The 21,425-nt window shown below is 35.7% G+C and overlaps 1 protein-coding gene across 1 annotated transcript in view; it reads left to right on the plus strand.

Moving 5' to 3' along the window:
• Positions 1-21,425, plus strand: part of sotv (exostosin glycosyltransferase sotv) — a 132,349-nt gene that overhangs the window by 102,492 nt on the left and 8,432 nt on the right. Inside the window, exons 3-6 of the mRNA XM_072535234.1 lie at positions 7,703-8,249; positions 11,362-11,542; positions 15,378-15,575; positions 20,887-21,128. Coding sequence (XP_072391335.1) covers positions 7,703-8,249; positions 11,362-11,542; positions 15,378-15,575; positions 20,887-21,128 — 1,168 coding nt within the window. The remainder of the gene's footprint in view (positions 1-7,702; positions 8,250-11,361; positions 11,543-15,377; positions 15,576-20,886; positions 21,129-21,425) is intronic.

A 21,425-nucleotide genomic window follows, 5' to 3' on the forward strand; every position in this document is an offset into this window, starting at 1 on the left:
GTCATGTTCTGTTAGGCACTATACGGAAAAGAAGACGAATTGCAAGTTACTATTAAACTTTGACAGAAGAATTAACAGTTGGCTTCTCTGTGCCACCAACGCTTTCATTTGACGTCTGTTAAACAGCCGCGCCCTTCATATCTACGAGATCCCGATGCAACGCGTGAAAAATTAAGGTACCGACCGCACATCTGGTTCGCGCACCGTACGACCCACCTAAAAATAGGATCGCGCACCGCACTCGGGCGTCGCCAGTACGTCACGAAATGCGACGTCTCTCTCTAACACATTGTTTTCCCTATGCTGGTAGTCATGGCCGTCACGAACTGCGACGTCTCTCTCTAACACATTGTTTTCCCTATGCTGATAGTCATGGCCGTGTTGATCGTAGTAGATGAACAACACGGCCATCACTATCAGAATAGGGAAAACAATGTGTTAGAGAGAGAAGTCTGATTTAACACGGCCATCACTATCAGAATAGGGAAAACAATGTGTTAGAGAGAGACGTAGCATCTGAGTCGCGTCGGTAGTCGTACGGTGCGCAAACCAGATGTGCGTTCGGTACCTAAATTTTTAACGCGATGCATCGGGAGCGCGAGGTGGGTCGTACGGTGCGCGAACCAGATGTGCGGTCGGTACCTTAATTTTTCATGCGATGCATCGGGATCCCGGAGATAGGAAGGGCGCGGCTAACCAATTTTGAAATTTAAATAAAACAACATAAACAATGTAATTTTTTATTAAAAGAACTAAGAAGGAACACAGCAATCTTTATTCGTATATAGCTACAATTTTGTTTAACAAAGTTTTTAATTGCTTTAATAGGCCCTCTTCAGGACAGGGTATCTCAAAAAGTTCCCAACTGAACGTTCCTGCTGCTACAACTTTACGTATGTATTCGCTGTACTTATAATAGGTATTGTTTTGAAAAAAGTAAATAAACCCATCCGTGTACCGGAATGCTGATGTTATTTTATCTGGTATTCCGGGAAACAGATAATTTATTGTGCCACGGTTTAGGACATTTCCAGCTTCATTAAATTCAGTGTATGAATTATCATTGTACTATAAATATGTTTGACCGCTGTTTGTTCGAAATAAGGCATTTATTTTGGTTCTCGCAGGTATAGAAGGAAACATAAAACTTTTTTTGAAGTTTTAAATTGGGGAAAGATGCAGCGTAATACCTATTATTGCTTACAGTTATTAGGTGTCCCTAGGACTTCTGAAAAACATGTGAAACTTGCGTAGACCTCAACTCTTTAGGGAGATAATCGGTAATTAGTTCAGGATGTTTAGGAAGACGCATCTCGTTTAAATCGCAGATCTGGTTCGCGCACCGTACGACTACCGACGTGACTCCGATGCTACGTCTCTCTCTAACACATTGTTTTCCCTATTCTGATAGTGATGGCCGTGTTAAATCAGACTTCTCTCTCTAACACATTGTTTTCCCTATTCTGATAGTGATGGCCGTGTTGCTCATCTACTCTGGTGGCATGGTTATGGCAGTCATCTTTGATGGATATCAATGTTAGATACGGGTTGTAGCCTTTTGTAGGATTTTGAAAATGTAGAGATTTTGAAAAGAAAGGCAAATTGTAATCAAAAATGTATTTTGGAAATTATTTATATTATGAACCTATATTATTAACAAAACTAACATCGAATACCTCGGCAATATATATTATAATTTAATAATTAAGTTATTATCACAACTCAGACACACTTATCATCTGGAACTGCAGAGAATTTGTATGCGTTTTTAGTTTAGGTAATGATCGGCTTATCGTTTAGGTAATGATCGGAATCTAGAACAACTCAGCGTTAATAAAATTAACTCAGTTATAACAAAAGAACTATTGAATGCTAGCTCAGAAGTAGCAACCCGCCATAACAACAAAAAATCAAAAATAAGTGCAGAATCGAAGAATATGCTGAAACAACGAAAAGAGCTCCTGTCACTAAACAAAAGAAATACCACAGAATACAAAGAACTTAATCGAGCCATACGAAAACAGATAAAAGACGATATTAAAAAACATCAACAAGAACATGTAGAAAGAGTGATAGAGAAAAATCAAAGTCTGAAATATACCAAACCGAAATTAGGAAAGAAAAATATTATAACTATAAAAAATCAACAAGGCCAACTAGAAACAAGCAAAGCTCAGATATCAAACATAGTTGAAAACTTCTATACTGAGTTATACCGCTCAAGAAACGATCCCCCCGACTCTTCAAAGCAAAATCTGAAAAGACAAATAACAAACGTAAATTCTGAAGTAATGCCCGAAATAAGCGAAGTAGAAATAGAACATGCAATTAAAGAATTGAAAAGAAATAAAGCACCGGGTAGTGATGGAATTCTGGCAGAAATGTTGAAAGAAGGAGGAGAAGAAGTCATCAGGTACCTAAAAATACTTTTTAATAAATGCCTATTTGAAGGAAACATACCAAGGGAATGGAATACTGCTAACACAATATTAATACACAAAAAAGGGGACAATACAGATCTGAAAAATTATCGTCCAATATCACTACTATCACAACTTTATAAAACATTCACAAAAAAAATTACAAATAGATTGACAACAAAGTTCGATGTATATCAACCAGTAGAGCAAGCCGGATTTAGAAAAGGGTTCAGTACATGTGACCATCTTCACACACTAAAGGTCCTAATAGAAAAAGTTAACGAATACAATTTACCAATCTGTTTAGCATTTATAGACTACGAGAAAGCTTTTGACAGCATAGAATTATGGGCTATTGAGGAAGCACTGGTCAACAGCAGAATAGATTCTAGATATAGGATATTAATACATAATATATACCAACACGCTGAAATGGTAGTCACGATGGATAACGGAATGAAAACGGGGCCAATAAAAATCAACCGAGGAGTAAGACAGGGAGACACCATATCTCCAAAACTATTTACTGCCGCACTTGAAGACATCTTTAAATCACTAAATTGGGAAACGAAGGGACTGTCGATAAACGGAAAGTATTTAAACCATCTAAGATATGCAGATGACGTAGTACTAATAGCCGACAGCTGGAAAGAACTGAAGACGATGATCGATGAGCTTCATACGGAATCCATAAAAAAAGGACTGAAAATGAATCTGAGTAAAACTAAGCTAATGTCGAATAAAGATGATCAACCGATGATAACCATCCAAGGAACAAAAGTGGAACATGTAGAAGAATACATATATCTGGGTCAGAATATCAAGGTAAACAAAGAAAACCAAACTACCGAAATAAGCAGACGAGTAAGAATGGGATGGGCCGCATTTGGAAAGCTCTCATACATACTGAAAGACAAAAAGATACCCCAAAACCTTCGAACCAAAGTGTTCGATTCTTGTATCCTTCCCGTTCTCACTTACGGAGCTCAAACCTGGACATTCACAAAAAAGAACATGGACAAGATTCGAAAAACTCAGCGAGCCATGGAACGACAGATGCTTGGTATCTCACTAATAGATCGGCAAACGAACGAAGCAATCCGGAACAAAACAAAAATAAAGGACGCCGCGAAACAAGCAGCTAAATTAAAATGGAAATGGGCTGGACACAACGAACGTCTCGAAGATGGTAGATGGAACAAAGAAGTCGGAAACTGGCGACCGTACGATGCGAAGAGACCAAGAGGAAGACCTCAAATGCGCTGGAGCGACGATATCAAAAGAGTCTAGCACACAACAGGGATGAATGGCGAGAAATGGGAGAGGCCTTTATTCGACAATTCGGATAGAAAAAGGGCTAAAAAAAAAAAAAAAAAAAAAAAAATGATCGGTTTTGTTTACCAATTATTATGGAATATCAAATATTAAAAGATAATAAAATGCATCCTACTTAGGAGCTTATGGAAGACAGTTTTCATCGATGAACTTATTTCTGTAAACAAATTATGAATAACAATGTGATCCAATTAGAACATGTATTGTTTTCCAAAGAATCGGAAAGGAGAAAGAAATCGTGAATACAATTAAACAAAGAAAGCTTGAATATCTAGGCCACATATTGAGACACGATAAGTACCGTCTACTGCAATTGATTGTCCAGGGAAAAATAGACAGTAAGCGAGGGCCAGGCAGGAGAAGACACTCGTGGCTCCAAAATCTGAGGAAGTGGTTCGGGCTCACATCGGTCGAACTATTCAGAAGCGCCGCAAATAAGATCAGAATTGCCATGTTAATAGCCAACGTTCGCAACGGACAGGGCACTTGAAGAAGAAGAAGATTGTTTTCGGTAAATACAACCTTCCGCGGTACTTAGCATTCATAGATTATGAAAAGGCTTTCGACAGCATTGAACACTGGGCGGTGGAAGAGGCTCTGGTCAATAGTAGCATAGATTCAAGATACCGACAAGTCATACATGATATTTACCAAAACGCAACCATGACCGTAATTATGGACGACAAATTAATAACGGATAATATAAAAGCTAAACGATGAGTCCGCCAAGGCGATATAATTTCACCTAAACTGTTTACCTTGACCCTCGAAGATATAATAAAATCAACAGATTGGGAAAACAGAGGAATATGTATTAACGGAAAGTACCTAAATCACCTTAGATATGCGGATGATATACTCCTGATCTGCTCGGAACGACAAGAACTAGAATTAATGCTGAATGAACTTCATGAAAAATCACTGCAAAAAGGCCTAAAAATTAACTTCAACAAAACAAAAGTAATGATAAACACGGAAGACCAAGAGGCAATAAAAATACAAACAGAAAAAATAGAACAGGTAAATGAGTATATCTATCTAGGACAAGCAATCAGAGCTAACAGCCGAAATATCGAGACGAGTAAGAATGGGATGGGCAGCGTTCGGCAAACTTTCTTACGTTCTACAAAAACAAACAATCCCTCTATACTTACGAAGCAAGGTATATAACTCCTGTATAATACCGGTGCTCACCTACGGAGCACAGACATGGACATTTACACAGGCCAATTTGGATAGGATAAGGAAGGCACAAAGAGCGATGGAGAGACAAATGTTGGGTATATCACTTAAAGATAGAAAACGTAACCAGTGGATCAGAACCAGAACAAAGACAGTAGACGCGATAGAACAAGCAGCAAGACTGAAATGGAAATGGTCTGGACACAATGAATGTCTCCAAGACGGACGATGGAACAATGCCATCGGAAAGTGGCGTCCATACAATGCAAAGAGATCAAGAGGCAGACCACAGATGAGGTGGAAAGATGACATCAGGAAACAAGGAGGTCCCACATGGCAGAGAACAGCTCAAGATAGGGAAAGATGGAGAGAACTGGGGGAGACCTACATCCAACAATGGAAGGATAGAGAATAGGTTCAAAAAAAAAACGGGTGTGGCAGTCCAGTGGGACTGCCGGTAGAAGCTATACTTCTATACACGCGTTCGCCGTTAAAAATTTATATAGGAGTCAATCTGCACACTCATTACATATGTAATGCTATAGGTAAGAGAGAGCAGAAAGAGAAATAGAATTTGCTATATAGCTATAAGGTGCATCGTTTGCTGTATATAAACATTTGACCTGTAATAGGAGTATAGTAAATGAAGGATTGTATCTATATTTTAATGAAAATATATATTTTTATTTTTATATATGTATAAAAGGAGTTGAATGCAAAAAAATTTACACATACTCTACAGTAAAATTCATTGTTTATTTTGTTATTAATATAAAAATTACAATACAATAAATACACTGTAACATAATTCAATATAATAATACAATATAAATTAAAATGTATTATTCATAAGTATTTAAAACTGCCAATATACATAACTTACTTTACGAAGATAAAAATAAAAAACCAACAACTCGGATTATGTTGTAAATTTTCATTTTATTTTAAAATTTATGTTTTTTGCGTATATTACATATATTTAAGATTAACGTGAGGTTTTTAAATATTTCAAAAATAAAAAAGGAAATTCATAATTGGGATTCGAACTCACAACCACCAGCGTATGAACCAAACACGTAAAGGATTTGCCAATTAGACATGACACTAACGGATTTCAAAATTGACAGTTCTCGGTAAAACAGTGATTATTTTGAAATACAAAAGCCTAAAATAATTATAAACGTTTAATTTTAAATAATACAAAACATATCACATAAAAATAATATTAATACATATTATATTATATATAATATTATATATACACAATATTATATATATATAATATACAATAATATTAAATATATATACAAAAGGAACATTTTTATTCTCGAGAGAGGAAGAGAGAGAAAATATATCTTCTGTCTCTCTCTTACTCATTATCTTACATATGTAATGGTTTCACAGATTCACTCTCATGCAAATTTCCAATGCCGACCGTGCGTATAGAAGTATAACTTCAAAAATGTTTTCAGATGAATACACTTTTACACTTGTGTGTATTTCAATATGGCTGCAGTAAGATAAAGAATTGTCACATTACGTAATCGATGTCCGGCAGAACCTCGACCAAATATTTCCAAATCATTGGAAGCACGATTCCGCTATTAGATTTCTTCTTATGGGGATATGTGATAACAGTAGCATACAAACCACTAAATTTAACCCACTTAAGAAGAAGAATAGCGCTTCAGATCTATAGAAGGTGGTACAGCTGGTTCCTAAAAAAACTGATACGACTCTTAGCAATATTTGATCATTTGATGTATTTGATTGGTCTGACATTATATTATATTTAATATGACAAGACAAATAATAAAATAAACAAACACAAACAACAAACAATTGATTACATATATGTTAATTCATAAACTGTAATAATTATTAAGGTAACAATAAAACACTGAAAACTTTGTTTTCAAAATTTCCACAAAATTTATTATAAAATCTTATCACTACAGCTGTTTCGGCAGAGTGCCTTTCTCAAGTGACCTATTTTTGGTATGCGTTTACACTTTATAGTCTTTAATGAAATAGGTTGAGGAGGGGAGAACTGTTTGTCTCACGTTGGTCATTCAGAATTATGTCTGTGTTTTTTAATTTGTTAATTTCCATAGATTCTAACAAAGATAGCTTAAGGCCTTTATTTTGAATGTGAAGAATTTGAAATTCGTCATTAAAAGAATGATTATGATCTAGAAGGTGAAGTGCGTATGTAGAATTTGTTTTTCCATTATTGAAAGCCCATTTATGTTCTGCTATTCGTTTATTAAAATTTCTACCAGTTTGAGCGATGTATACAATAAAAATGAAAATGATTTTCGTTACAATTCTTTAGTTCTTTGCTAGCATGTGAAGTCATTTTTTGAGGTAGAACAGAATAAGTTATCTGACAAATTTTAAGATTTGGCAGTGACAGTGACAGTATGTAAATAAGTATTTATCCTTTAAAGTACACTGCTCAATTTTCTACAAAATACGCTTTAAGTGGTATCAGTTTTTTTAGGAACCAGCTGAAGAATAGAAAGAATAAATACGACCAGGAGGTTTTGAACCTGGAAGCCGTTTTAAACATCTGCTAAGTTAAAATTAATGTTTTTATTTTTCACCTTATTTAGAACATTATATGAAATTCTTAATGTGCTTTAGAGAAATCGACGTATTTCAGGGTACTATAATAAACTCAATATCTAATCAAGAACTAGTCTTAAGTTAAGCTGCGATTAATTTTGTATACATAAAATACTGATTGATTCGTTTTGTTTCAGATCGTGGCTAGTCACTTCATCGCAGCTCAACGTAGATCCATATTTCCTTACGGAGCTTCAAAAACTTCGTTACCATCATCACGATTACCTATTAATACTCGACGCTTGCCACCGACATAGATACACTCAAAGATGTGACATCGAAACCGGAAAAACTTTCGAATATCCTCAAGTATTAAAAGAATCCATATTCTGTCTTGTTTTTCGAGGCGAAAGAATGGGACAATTCGTTCTATTGGAAGCGATGGCTGCCAATTGTATACCTGTGATAGTTGCCGACGGTCACGTGATGCCTTTTCGGAATATCATCGACTGGAAGAGGTTTTCCGTATTTATAATGGAAAGCCACCTTAGTACTTTAATGGATGTATTGAATAATATTTCAGATAAGAGAATAAGGCAAATGCAACAAAATCTGCTTTATATTTATCAAAAATATTTCTCGAGTATGAAGAACATAGTTATGACAACGCTCGATATTTTACAAGATAGGGTATATCCTCATCTTGGCAAGACATACGATGAACTTAATCTAAAACCTGATGAAGTAAGTATCAACTTTTTAGAAATGATTCTAATACATTTATTTTAAAAAATCAATACATTTGGTAACACAAAAACTAGCAAGGATAACCATTTCTAAATTGACGATGTATGTATCTATAAGAAGCTGGACTAATAAGATGTACCTCAAAACCTGAGCTCACCATTTAAAAGTGAAATTTAAGACAAAATTATTTTTTGTAACTTTATGGGTCCATGTTTTTTGGATTCTTATAGTGGGCTAGAGACGAAGCGGTAGATCGCGCAGAGATAGGATAGAATAAAAACGACTAAAACGATCCACCGTTAGTCTGAGACGAGATAAGAAAGCTATGCTTTCCCTCTTCGGTCACTCCCGGAGTTCCACAGTCCGTGTTTATCAGTCTGGGGATGATTATTCACTAAAATATTAATAATTCCGATGTTAAGATATTAGAGTATTAGAATAGTTAGAAAATGATTGAAATTTTAAAAATTTTTTACAAAATTGTTAAAAAAGGTATGAAATGAAAAGCAAGTTTCGTCTCGATAAACATGCTAAAGGTGCGATCTTAAGGTGAGAGCGGTTGAAAAGTTTTGAATAACAAACTTGTCTAAATACTATGACTAGCTTAAAACTATTATACACTAAAGGTCGATTCACACGCACCCGCAACCGTACCGTGAACGTAAACGGGACGTGATTCTACCGGCGACGTAAAACTATTCTTCTGGGAAAATGAGCGGCGCAATTCTCACAAGCCTGGTACCTGCCAAAGGGGCGTAGGAAATTTCGACACTAAGCAGGTAGCGACTAAAATGTAATGGCAATTTTCGACACCAGCCCCAATTCCCGTTTTTATCTTACAGGTATATTCGACACCAAATAAATATAGCTTCGACATAAATAAAATACCATAATTAATTAATTTATTTATTTTAATAAAAGTAATGTGCATTTTATTTCTTTATAACTGTAATAATATCTAAATATAATACAACTAGTACCTAATTTTTGTACATTTTACCGTTAATATACTTGTATACAATGATTTATTTGCTATTATAGGAATGATAAGATACAGCTTTTATAAAATCTAACCTACGTATTTGTTGGGATCGTAGTTTATCCATCATTTTCTCCAAAAATGCCAATTTAGCCTTAACAGTAGTATCTTTGATTTTTGCTGGTATATGTAAACTATTTATTTTGACATAAGTGTCTACTTGAAATTCTTTTAACTTTTCAATAAAAATAAAAATAGAAGGATGTGTTGAATAAAAAGAAGAATTAAATCTCGAATGAAAGGATTCACAGGCATTTGTGGTCCTCGTGGCAATAGACGGATTCTGATTAGACCATTTAATAATTAAGTAATTTTCCAGTAAATAATCTGCATATATATCAAGTGTTGCGTTTATAGGTTTATATGACATTAAATCATAAAGAAAGCATTTTTCAACTTCTGCTGGATTTAAATAAGTTAAACCAAACTTATGCCTTAACCTTTCATATGCAACTTTCATTGCGTCAGGTTTTAGGAGAATAATTACTAACCGCGTTATGGACTTCTGATATGCTTCTTGGTAACGGATCTGGTAACAGTTTACGACGACAGTTGTAAATGTTCTTTCTTATGCTAGCTATGTCAGGAACCATCAGCAAATTGGCATCACACTCAGCAACAGCAGTTCTTGTAATTTTGGCAGGCTTTTCCGATATGTCCTCTTGGGCTTTTCTTTTACATGCATTGGTTACCATCTTTACTTCAAGCTTTTTTGGATCGGCTTCATGATTATGTACCAAATCACTTCTTGTGATGGTGAGGTCCTCACAGCCTATTCGCCGCTTTTTAACACTTTCTGTTTCGAGAACGAATGATGCTCCACCACTAATAAATCTCGACCACGGGAACTTTTTATTACGGGAACTCATTTTTTAAATATCCGTATACGTGCACAAGTCAACGTCAAACAAGAAATAAATTACAACTGAAATAATTTAGTCACAAGTACACAAGTGCCACGCCCCCCGCCGTGACAATAAATATTGGGAAAACCCGCTTGTCCTGCTTGGGTGCAAATGTCCATCGCCGCTAATTACCTACCTACCTGCTTTACGCCGCGGTGTCGAAATTTCCTATAATAAAATTTGACCCTTCGATTACCCCAGGTACAAAGACAATTTGGTGTCGAAAGTTCGCCCGCCGTGCCAAAGGCAGTGTTGTCGACGTGACCGTAATGTATAGAAAGAGTGCTCGCCGACGATATTTTTATTATTACTGCTGTACTTCGGCTGCATTGTTCAAAATGAATGACGAGATGTTGATTGAATGGGTGCGCAAAAATTCGGTTCTTTTTGATTTTTCAAATCCAAAATATACGGTATATGTGTGTTTTTTACTTACGATATACTTCTAGTTTACACAGCAACAACATGAACGAATTCTGAAACATTCTGAAATATTTAAAAAACTTGTCCCAATCTTTCATCAACTCTTTTTATGAAGTAAAAAAATTCTCTTTTCGTTGTTCCCTTCTTCCAAGCTTGATGGACCCACACGCGTTTATTTGTAGTATATATTGCCTTTTCCTACTGTTCTTCTTCATCTAAGATCACAGCAATCATCAACAGTTGGCTGTCGGAAAACAGCGCTATCCTGGTAACCTTCATTACACGGCATTGTGATGTGTGAACACGAAGTGAAACAGTCGAAATTAAGGGCTGGCGAAACACTGATATGGTATTGTCCCGTATGGTCACGTTACGGTTTTATGTTAATCGACCTTTAGGCTCCAAATTTGCGGGAATCATACGTTATGATTATTTAGATAAATGACGAATTGAATAAAAAGGTGCATTTTGCACTACTTGTAATTATGATTCAGACTTCGAACAGATTATATTTGTCAAACTACTTTAAAAAATAAAGATTGCGATGACTTGACAGTAGACGAAAATAAAAAAGACCCGAAGGAAAATAAACAACAGCAAAAAATTACATATATACATTATACAAACTATAATTGTTTGTTAATAAAATATATACCTTTTTGTTTTATGACGTGGATATTAGTTTGAGTAGAAATGTTGAATGACTATTCAAAAATTATATTGCTTAATGCCTATTTTTTAGATTAACAACAATCCATTATTCTTTCCAATGACGTCACCGAAGTCTCATGGATTTTCGGCTGTAATTTTAACGTACGATAGAGTAGAAAGTCTTTTTACGCTAATAGAGAGATTATCAAAAGTTCCTAGTTTAATGAAGATCATAGTTGTATGGAATAACCAAAGGAAAAGCCCCCCTCCACGTAAGTAATATTGAAAAAAATATGACCCTATCCTCTATAAATATTAAAATAAAGCTGTGCATCGGTGGCGCAGTGTTAAGGGCGATAACTTACTGAGCTTAAAAACTCAGAGATCGACTCAAATCGAATAGGAATAAATTTAGAAATACTGCGCTTGAGAACAAATTCTCAAGTTTCTATATGGTATGCGATTTAAAATTTTAGTTTAGTTTAAAAGTTAGTATTGCTTGCTGATCCGTATAGCCAACATCCATAGTCGATGATTGATCATATGTAAGCATTTTAGAACAATAATGCTGTTTTGGAATCTGAATCCCATTTTTTTTTGTTAATGTACGAAATATATTAATGATTTCGTCACATTTACCCTTAATATATTGAATATGTTTGAACCACAAAAGTTTGGTGTCTAGAATAATCCTCAAATACTCGCCTGGTAAAAATGGTGATGGTATGGGCCAGTAAGTAGTCATCTGGAAGTGCGAGTAGATCTTGCTTTTCTTCAGTGGTAAAACCATGTCTCGCTTTACCGGTACCTCCATAGGCCCCCATGAATTCCTCAAAAGTGAAATCAGATACTTCTTGGACTTGGTTTACTTCCACTACTTCATCTACGTCGTGGTCTCCTTCGAATGACGCCAGCTGGTTATGGTGTACCATCATCGGCTTTCCCCTGGGAATGTCTTATTATATCCCTCGGGCTTATTCGGTAGATAACATCGTTAATATTCTTCATTATGAGGTACGAACCTTCTCGAACCTTCCCAGAACTGCTGCAACTTGGGAGAATAACCCTTTCGCTTCTTTGGATTATAGAGTCAGACTTTGTCATTCTTCTTAAAACATTCCTTTTCGGCTTGGGTATCGTACCGTTTCTTCATTCGGTCGCTAGCGATCTGAAAATGGGAACGGATCAACTCGTGTATATCGACCATTCTTTTTCGCAACTCATTCACGTAATCTTCACCAGCTACATCTTCTCCAGGTCGACATCCAAACTTCTGAATAGGACTTTTGCTGGTGTTTGGCCCGTTGATTCGTTAACTTTCGGATTCGTATCTGTAGGCCATTGCGAAGAACAGAAGGTATCTGTCCCAGTCTCGCTGATGATAGGACACCATTTTTGTCAAATACTTGCCAACTGTCTTATTCATCCGCTCTACCATTCCATCTGATTGTGGGTGATAGGCTGTAGTTCTTGTTTTCTTCATTCTTCAGATTCTCTGGAATAGATCGCTTTCGAATAGATCGCCTTCCTTGGTCACTATGGATCTCCAAAGACACTCCAAATCGGGTGATATACTCTTTGATCAACACATCTGCAACAGTGGCGGCCTTTTAGTCTGGAATTTAGGAGATCTCGACCCACTTCGTGAAGTAATCCATTACGACCAACATGTACTTGCTTCCATTTTCACTTTCTGGAAATGGTCCAGCAATATCCAAAGCTATTCTTTTAAACAGACTTGCAACATTGTATTGTCTCATAGGGGCCTTTGTTTTTCGGTAAAATCCGTTAGTAGTACATTTCTTACACCAGTCATTTACATCGTCGGAACTATACATCAAACAAAACCGTTCCCGAATTCTCTGAAGGGTTTTCTTTATACCGAAATGCCCTTTTGATGAACTCACGAAGTACTTCGGCTATTCTGCTCTTTGGAATAACCAACTATCTTCTCTTCTCTAAATTATGACCATTTTCCAGTACTCGTTTAAGCAAGCTGTCTTCCATGATAAAGGACTCCCACTGGGCTCAATACGTCTTAACTACTGAACATAGGCTTGATATTGCTTGCCAAGGTAGTGGACTGTTTTCTCCTTTCCATTTTCGAATTTTCTGTAAAACTGGATCTTCCTCTTATTCTTCTCTGATCTTGGTAGGCGTTGTTTTCAACACTGTTGCTTCTTTGGATTCAGTTTTGTTGCAGTGGGAACCCCCTGCTGGACACGGCCTTGTGAAAATGTTAAAGGCGTTTCTGTGGCTAACTCCAGACTGATGCTTAATCTTGAAATCGTATTATTGGAGTTGTTCAATCCATCTGGCTATCTGACCCTCTGGATTCTTAAACTGCATTAACTACTTCAGGGCGGCATGTTCGGTTCGGATTAAAAACTTCCTTCCATAGAGGTACTAGGTACTGATAGAAGTGTTCTACTGATCCAACTACTGCTAAAAATTATCTTCTTGTGACGAAATAATTCTGCTCAGGTTTTGAAAGAACTTTACTAAAATTTCCAAGGAGTCCCTCCTGTCCTTGAATTTGAGATATCGCTCCTCCAATTCCCACATTGCTTGCATCTGTATCTAAGATAAACTCTCTTTCTGACAGTGGATACCGTAATATTGGTGCTGTGATTAAATGCTTCTTCAAGGTTTCAAAGGCATTTGACATTCTCCATCCCAACAGTAATCTCTTGCTTCCTCTGTAAGTCGCGTTAATGGCTTAGCGATATCTGCAGACTTCTTATTAAATCTCCGATAGTACGTACATAGCCCAAGAAAACTTCTCACTTAATAATTGTCAGTCGAATCTCCGATAGTACGTACATGGCCCAAGGAAACTTCTTACTTGATGTTTGTCAGTCGGTTCTGGCCACTCCTTAATGGAATCGATTTTTCCTTTATCCGCGGTCACTCCTTCTTTACTGACTGTATGACCTGAGATATATATGAGGTAATTGACCTTACTTTGAAGTAGCTGGCACTTCTTGGGAACCCTTGAGAATGATGTGGAAGCCAAACAGGTTAATAACAGCAACCATCGAATTCTCTGGAGTAGACTAGTAGTTTTAACCGTTATAGTCAGGAATCAGTAGCTAAACAATATCCTTGAGATTAGAACAGAACGAAACTGACAAGATACGAGACAACGAGAAATCGTCAGGGATGTGCTATCGCCTTTGTTGTTTAATATATATTCAGGACACGTCTTTGCAAAGCTGCACAAGATAAAGAAACGAGAATAAAAGTAAACAGCGTCCCAAGTAACAAAAAATAAATACCACCGAAACGAAGATAATGGTCATTAGTAAGATAAATAATTCATTACCACACATTAGAATATACGGGTTATAAATAGAAATTATGAACAAATTTTGACGATGTTGACCTGGGTTTCTGGTCAATATCGAACTTAGATCTTAATTTAAATGTTAGATCACGAATAGACAAAGCACGATTAGCACACAACACTAACTTACTTTACGTTTCGTTCATGCTGTGGTCATTCAGTTCTCTTAAATGGCTGTGAAACTTGGACGCTCAAATTAAATACTTTAAGACGCTTAGAAGCCTTTGAAACATCGATTTACAAAAGGCTCGTGAAAGTCTGGTACTTTCCCACCATGGTCTTTACCATGGGGGAACATGGTAAAATACCTTGGACGGATCATGTTCGCAATGCTGAGGTTCTTCAGAAGCTTAATAAAGAAAGATAGTTAATTTCTAACATTAAAAACAGAAAAAAGGGTTTATCTTGGCCATGTTATGAGAAACAGTACTAAAACAAAGCTTTTGAAATTAATAATCGAGGGGTAAATAGAAAGCAAGAAGTAACTGGGAATACTTAAACATTCCTGATTAAAAATATAAGAGAGTGGACTGGTTTGGACTCTTATTAACTGTTTCGAGCTGCACAAGATAGACGCTGATATTGTTGCCAACCTTTAATAGAAGATGATACTATAAGAAGTCTTACTTTTTTTTAATTCGACATATATAGAGGGATATGTTTTAAGTCTTATGATTAGGGTTTGTTGATACCTGTATATATACATTAGTACCTATATGTTACAGTTTTGTCATTTTTTAGATTTTTTTATCTTTTTGTAGTGTCAGAATTTCCGAAAATTCAGAAACCAGTGAATGTAATAAGAACACATGCGAATAAGTTATCGAATCGCTTTTATCCATATAAAGAGATTGAAACGGAGGCAGTTTTACATATAGATGATGATATTGTTATGCTAACATCCGACGAAGTTGAATTTGCTTATGAAGTCTGGAGAGAATTTCCAGATCGAATAGTGGGTAAGTAAAACAGTCAATTAGTATGCATGCCAAAACAAATCTTTTGCAAGTATTATCGTTAATTAATATACATGATCTTATAATATGTATATTTTTTTATTATATTATATTTGAATGACATTGTTACTAATATAACAAACAATGCACGTCTAAAGTTCGCTCCCCCTTCCCCTAAATATTTTCTGTCGCGTAAAACTTACATTATAGTCCGGTCAAATTAGTCTAAAAAATAGAGGAGAGGGTACAAAAATTCGCAATGTTCGGAACAGCATTATAAAGGAAATGACTCTCTGTCTTAAGCTATTTTTAACAGTTGTTGGACTCTCCATACCTCGTCCATTATCTGACATTCTTGAACTAAGAGATTTGTTTTCTACCAATTTACCTGCCTCCTTCGATTGTTTTCCCCACATTATATGTCCAAGATATGCTATTTTCCTGGATTTGACGCTATCAATCAACTGATAAATAGCTTCTGCTCTGTTGAGAAAAGCCTCTCAATATCTAAAATACATCAATTGATTTTGTCATGCTATTTACAAAAATTTTAATAAAAACATACCTTCTTCTTCTACTTCTTGGAGATCTTTCGATCTGTTTAATTCTGAAGCTGCCTTTGGTTAATTTTTTGGGAGGTAGATTGCTAACTATCCCTCCATCTTTTAGGTGGTCTTACGGGAGGTCTTGAACCGGGCGGGTTGTTTTCTAGGGCAATTTAGAGTCTAGAGTCTATTCTCATCCATTCGTCTTACATGATTGTACCACATCCTCTTACGTTGCCTTCCCCATCTTACAATATCTTGAATTTTGCACTACTCTCTGACGTTTGTATTTCTCACCCTGTCTCTTCTTGTTTTGCCCACTAGTGTTCTTAGGGTTTTCATTTCGGCAACCCTTAGCATCTGTTTCGTTTTGTTGGTATCTTCGCGCACTTTTATGCCATATGTCATGATCGGTCGTATGCAAGTCTTGTAGATTCTAATTTTACTATCTGTGCGCATATACGGATTTGACCAGACTATCTCCCGCAGACATCTCGACAATGCGGATGCTTTGTTGATCTGACTCCTTAGGTCCTTTACTGGGTCGTGTGTGCCTGATATATCTATGCCCAGATATCTGAATTGCATCACCTGTTCTATGGGGTTGTTCTCAACCACTAACTTACATCTGAGCGTATCTTTTGCTATTGTCATACATTTAGTTTTGTTGGTAGAAATGGTCATATTTAGTTGGCGGCTTATTTGAAAGAACTGGAAGAGCTGTTTCTGAAGATCATCTTCTCATTCGGCATAATTGCTGCGTAATACACCATACCAATTCTTTTGTTGCCCATTCTGTATCCGAGATTGAGAGATGTTGTTTATAATTTTGCCCATGAGTAGGTTTAACAAGAAGGAGCTTAAGCTGTCGCCTTGTCTAATTCCTCCCGGTGTTGGAATATTTTCAGTGAATTGGTCTCCTGCTATAACTTTGGTTACATTGTTGTTATTTAGGTTATGGATTATCTTTGTTATGTTGGTCGGTGTTTTGTTTTCTATTAATATATTTAGAATGTTTCCAAGGCGAACCCTGTCAAACGCCTTCGTCAGATCAATGAAGCAAATATACGCTGGCATGCCGAACTCTATAGCTTTTTCTTTTATTTGTTTTATTATGAATACTGCATCTGTTATAGACCGCCCTCTTGTAAAACCTTGTTGTTCTTCAGCGTTAGTGATTTGCCTTTCCAATTTGTCCTTAAGAATACTCGTGACATACCATAAAACGTAAATTAGTCCATATGGGTAGAACATGATAAAAGACATTAATGTACATGTAACATATACATATTACATAAACACAAATTATCACGTCTTAAAAATGTCGAATTGTTGTCGAAATGTATATCTGTACCTCAGAGCTAAACTGTATTAGCTCACAAAATTGAAATTTTAAAAGAGAGCAGTTTAAAAGAAATATTAACAGTAAATTTTAAATAGAATTTTTATTTCTTTTTCTTCAAATATGTGATGGACACTATTTGATAGGTATAAATGATATTATATATCACTGTATTTATAATCTTTTTGGCTCTATATATTTTTGAAAAAACATGGTAAAATACTGTTTGGCATGAAAACAATTATCATGTTCCGGAGATAATACAATGGTAAGTTGACAGACACGAATAAATAATTTGCGAAATAATACGGTACATGAAACAAAATTTAGTTAAGAATTTGTTTGTATTTAATTAAATGAAATAAACAAGTCATATCTATAAAACAAAATGAATACACAAAACTAACGCAAAACAAAACTCTAAGGATCCTGTATGTTGTTCACTTAAAATCATTTTGGATAAATTTTATAAATCTTCACCTACTTTGTCGGAGTGGGATAAATTTTGGTAAAATTCACTTGGATGAGCAAACTTTGCAGATGTGTGTATTTTTTTGTCGATATTTCCTTTAGCTTACCGCGAATCACAGGCAGGGACTCGGGAAACTAAACACGTCTAGTATTTTTGTTAAGATCAACAGATTGAAATGTTTCAGAATTAAAATTATTAGTTTTGAAAAAAAGTAATCCCAAATTATCGCTGCATACTTGGAAGTGGACAACATCTGACATACGAAAGTTTGTATTCTGTTGAGTTTTTTTCGTTATAATATATTGAATGGTTTAAAACAACAGCAAAGTCGTGCTAGCTGTTGCCAGTCCCAGGGAGTCATGATTTTTAAAAATAGTGTTTTTTTATTACCTTTCAATAAGAAAATGATCACTATCCTTTTCTAAATGGGCATGCCCACGTAATATGTACCCTTGTGATTTTTAATTTTTATCTATAGATACTTGTGAATTATCCACAAGTAAAGCATGACTATTACCATATTTCTGTTCTGGTATGGCAATTGTCGGACCACACAGTAATCTCTCTTGTTTTCATTTAAAAGCTTCAGTCCACTTCAAAAATCATGAAGTCATTTGGTTGGCTTGCCCCACGTCGAGACTTTGATGCATCCCACATCATGCAAGAAGTAACATTACCTAAAGTGTCTGAAATCGTATAATTGTATGTCCATAACTTGAGCTTATAAAAACTCTGCTGGTTACTTAGAACAGGCGTTGGCGTTGGCAGACATTTCTGTAAACCAAGTGTCAATAATTTTATTGTTTCACCACTTGTTGCTGCTCTTTCCTTATCAAATATTTTTAAGTCATACCTGATACTAGCCTCCAGAAGGTGTTGTTAATAATCTTTTTCAATACTTTTTTTCTTTCTGTGATCTCAATTTTAGCTAAATTTAATCTGTCAAATTCATAACACGTGTCAATGTATGGAAGTTTACATGAAAGAATAAATTCTGTGTGAAATATTTCGGAATACAGCTAAGGTTTAGCAATTTTTTCTTCGGGTGTATTGCTTTCCATTAACTCAGCATAAACAAACTGATTACAGTGCCACACCGCGGTTTTACGTCGTTCCATGAAGTTAATACTTCTTACATGTGCAGGTCCACTAATACTTTTATTTTACTGGGTATTAAGTGTAAACGATTGTTTAGCTCGGACCTACTGAGTTCACGTTGTCTATCTTTGGAACCACATTAAGTACGATTTACTATCGTATTGCGTATGAAAGACGTGAAGTCTGTTATATAAAAAGTGAGATAATACAATTTTTCAAAAATATGGAGTTAATACAGTTTAGTTCTGAGGTACAGATATATATATATATATATATATATATATATATATATATATATATATATATATATATATATATATATGTTTTTTAAGTAAATATTATTATACCGTTTTGCGATTCCGCCGCCGCAGCGCTACGGTCGGCGTTCCGCGCATGAGCGCTGGTTACCTACATCTCTTGTCTACGCACTGACGCCATTAAAGTCTGATTCTTCATTGTATACTTGTTTACTCCAGTGTTTAAGATGCCTCCAACAATCGTGAGTCACGCTGATTGTGAAGTACGGGCTGTTATACGATTTCTTAGTGCTAAAGGCGTAAAACCGATCGATATTCATCGTGAGATCGTTGAAGTTTACGGACAAAACATTATGAGTGATGGAATGGTAAGGAAATGGGTGAGAGCATTTAAAGATGGCCGCACAAATGTGCATGGTGAAGAACGGAGTGGGCGTCCTTCGGTCGTTAATGAAAATTTGGTGCAGAAAGTGGACGAAAAGGTGAGAGAAAACAGACGCTTTACAATTTCATCATTGTCCGACTGCTTTCCTTAGTATTCTCGTAGTGTTTTGTATCGCATTGTTACCGAGAACTTGAATTACCGGAAATTGTGTTCACGTTGGGTTCCAAAAATGTTGACGGATTTGCACAAAACACAACGTTTAGGCAGTGCATTGACTTTCCTTGAGCGGTACCACAGTGAAGGTGAAGATTTTTTAGACCAAATTGTTACTGGTGACGAAACGTGGGTGGCCTACGTCACACCAGAATCGAAACAACAATCCATGGAATGGCGACATTCATCATCACCCAAAAGAGTGAAGTTTAAGCAAACAATTTCTGCCCGGAAAATCATGTGCACAGTTTTTTGGGACAGAAAAGGAGTATTGCTAGTGGAGTTTCTGCCTCGCAATGAGACAATCAATGCAGCGTCTTATTGTGAGACATAATAACGTCGTGCGTCGAGACTGCGTCGTGCAATCCAGAACAAAAGACGTGGCAAGTTGAGTAAGGGTATCGTTTTGCTGCATGACAATGCCTTTCCACATGTGGCTAATCAGACCAAAGATCTCATCAAATCATTTAAATGGGAAACTCTAGATCATCCTCCATACAGCCCTGATCTGGTTCCCAGCGACTACCATTTGTTCCAGCACTTGAAGAAACACCTGGGCGGTCAGCGTCTTCAAGACGATAACGAAGTCAAAACATTTGTGATGCAGAGGTTAACAAGTCAGGCGGCAGAATTTTATCAGGAGGGTATTCAAAAACTGGGGCCACGTTATGACAAGTGCCTCAATATTCACGGAAATTATGTAGAAAAGTAGATTAAGGTACAGGCTTTCATGTAAAAATAAAATTATTGCCATATCTTTGCACGTCTGTTTTTAATTCCAAAACGGTACTTACTTAAAAAACACGCTTCGTATATATATATATATATATATATATATATATATATATATATATATATATATATATATATATATATAGATAGGGGTTTTTTAATTCATTATTAGGTACGTAGTGGTAGGTTTTAATTTTAAATTATTTTTAATTTAATTTACTATAAACAAGACAGTAAGGTAAGGACAGTGTAAGGTATATTTTTTTGTAGGTTTTCCTTCAAGAACTCATATTTGGGATAACGTAACCCAAATGTGGAAATACGAATCCGAATGGACTAATGAAATATCGATGGTACTCACTGGAGCAGCTTTTTTACATAAATATTGGAGTTTCTTATATACAAATTATATGCCTGTAGACGTAAAAGATTGGGTTGATGAACACATGAACTGTGAGGATATTGCGATGAACTTTTTAGTGGCCAATATTACGAATAAGCCACCCATAAAGGTAAATATATATTTTTTATTAAAGAAAATATCGCATTACCCAAAAGGTTATTAGGGGTTATATAATAAGTGCGTTAAAGATACATTACACTTTGTATAATAAATTAACAGATTTAAGAAAGCTTGCTAAGTTTTCAATGGGACAAATCGTTGGGTAGATCATAATGGGACTATTGTTGATTGTATTGTTGAAGAGTTAATTGATAGGTGTTTGGTACTAACAGCTGTGTTGTATAAATTATACCACGGAGGGTTAGTGTTTAAAAAAAGATAACGAGTGTGTCAGCCTGGTGTGTCC

This window comes from Diabrotica undecimpunctata, chromosome 6, assembly GCF_040954645.1.
Source record: "Diabrotica undecimpunctata isolate CICGRU chromosome 6, icDiaUnde3, whole genome shotgun sequence".
NCBI classification, from domain to species: domain Eukaryota; kingdom Metazoa; phylum Arthropoda; class Insecta; order Coleoptera; family Chrysomelidae; genus Diabrotica; species Diabrotica undecimpunctata.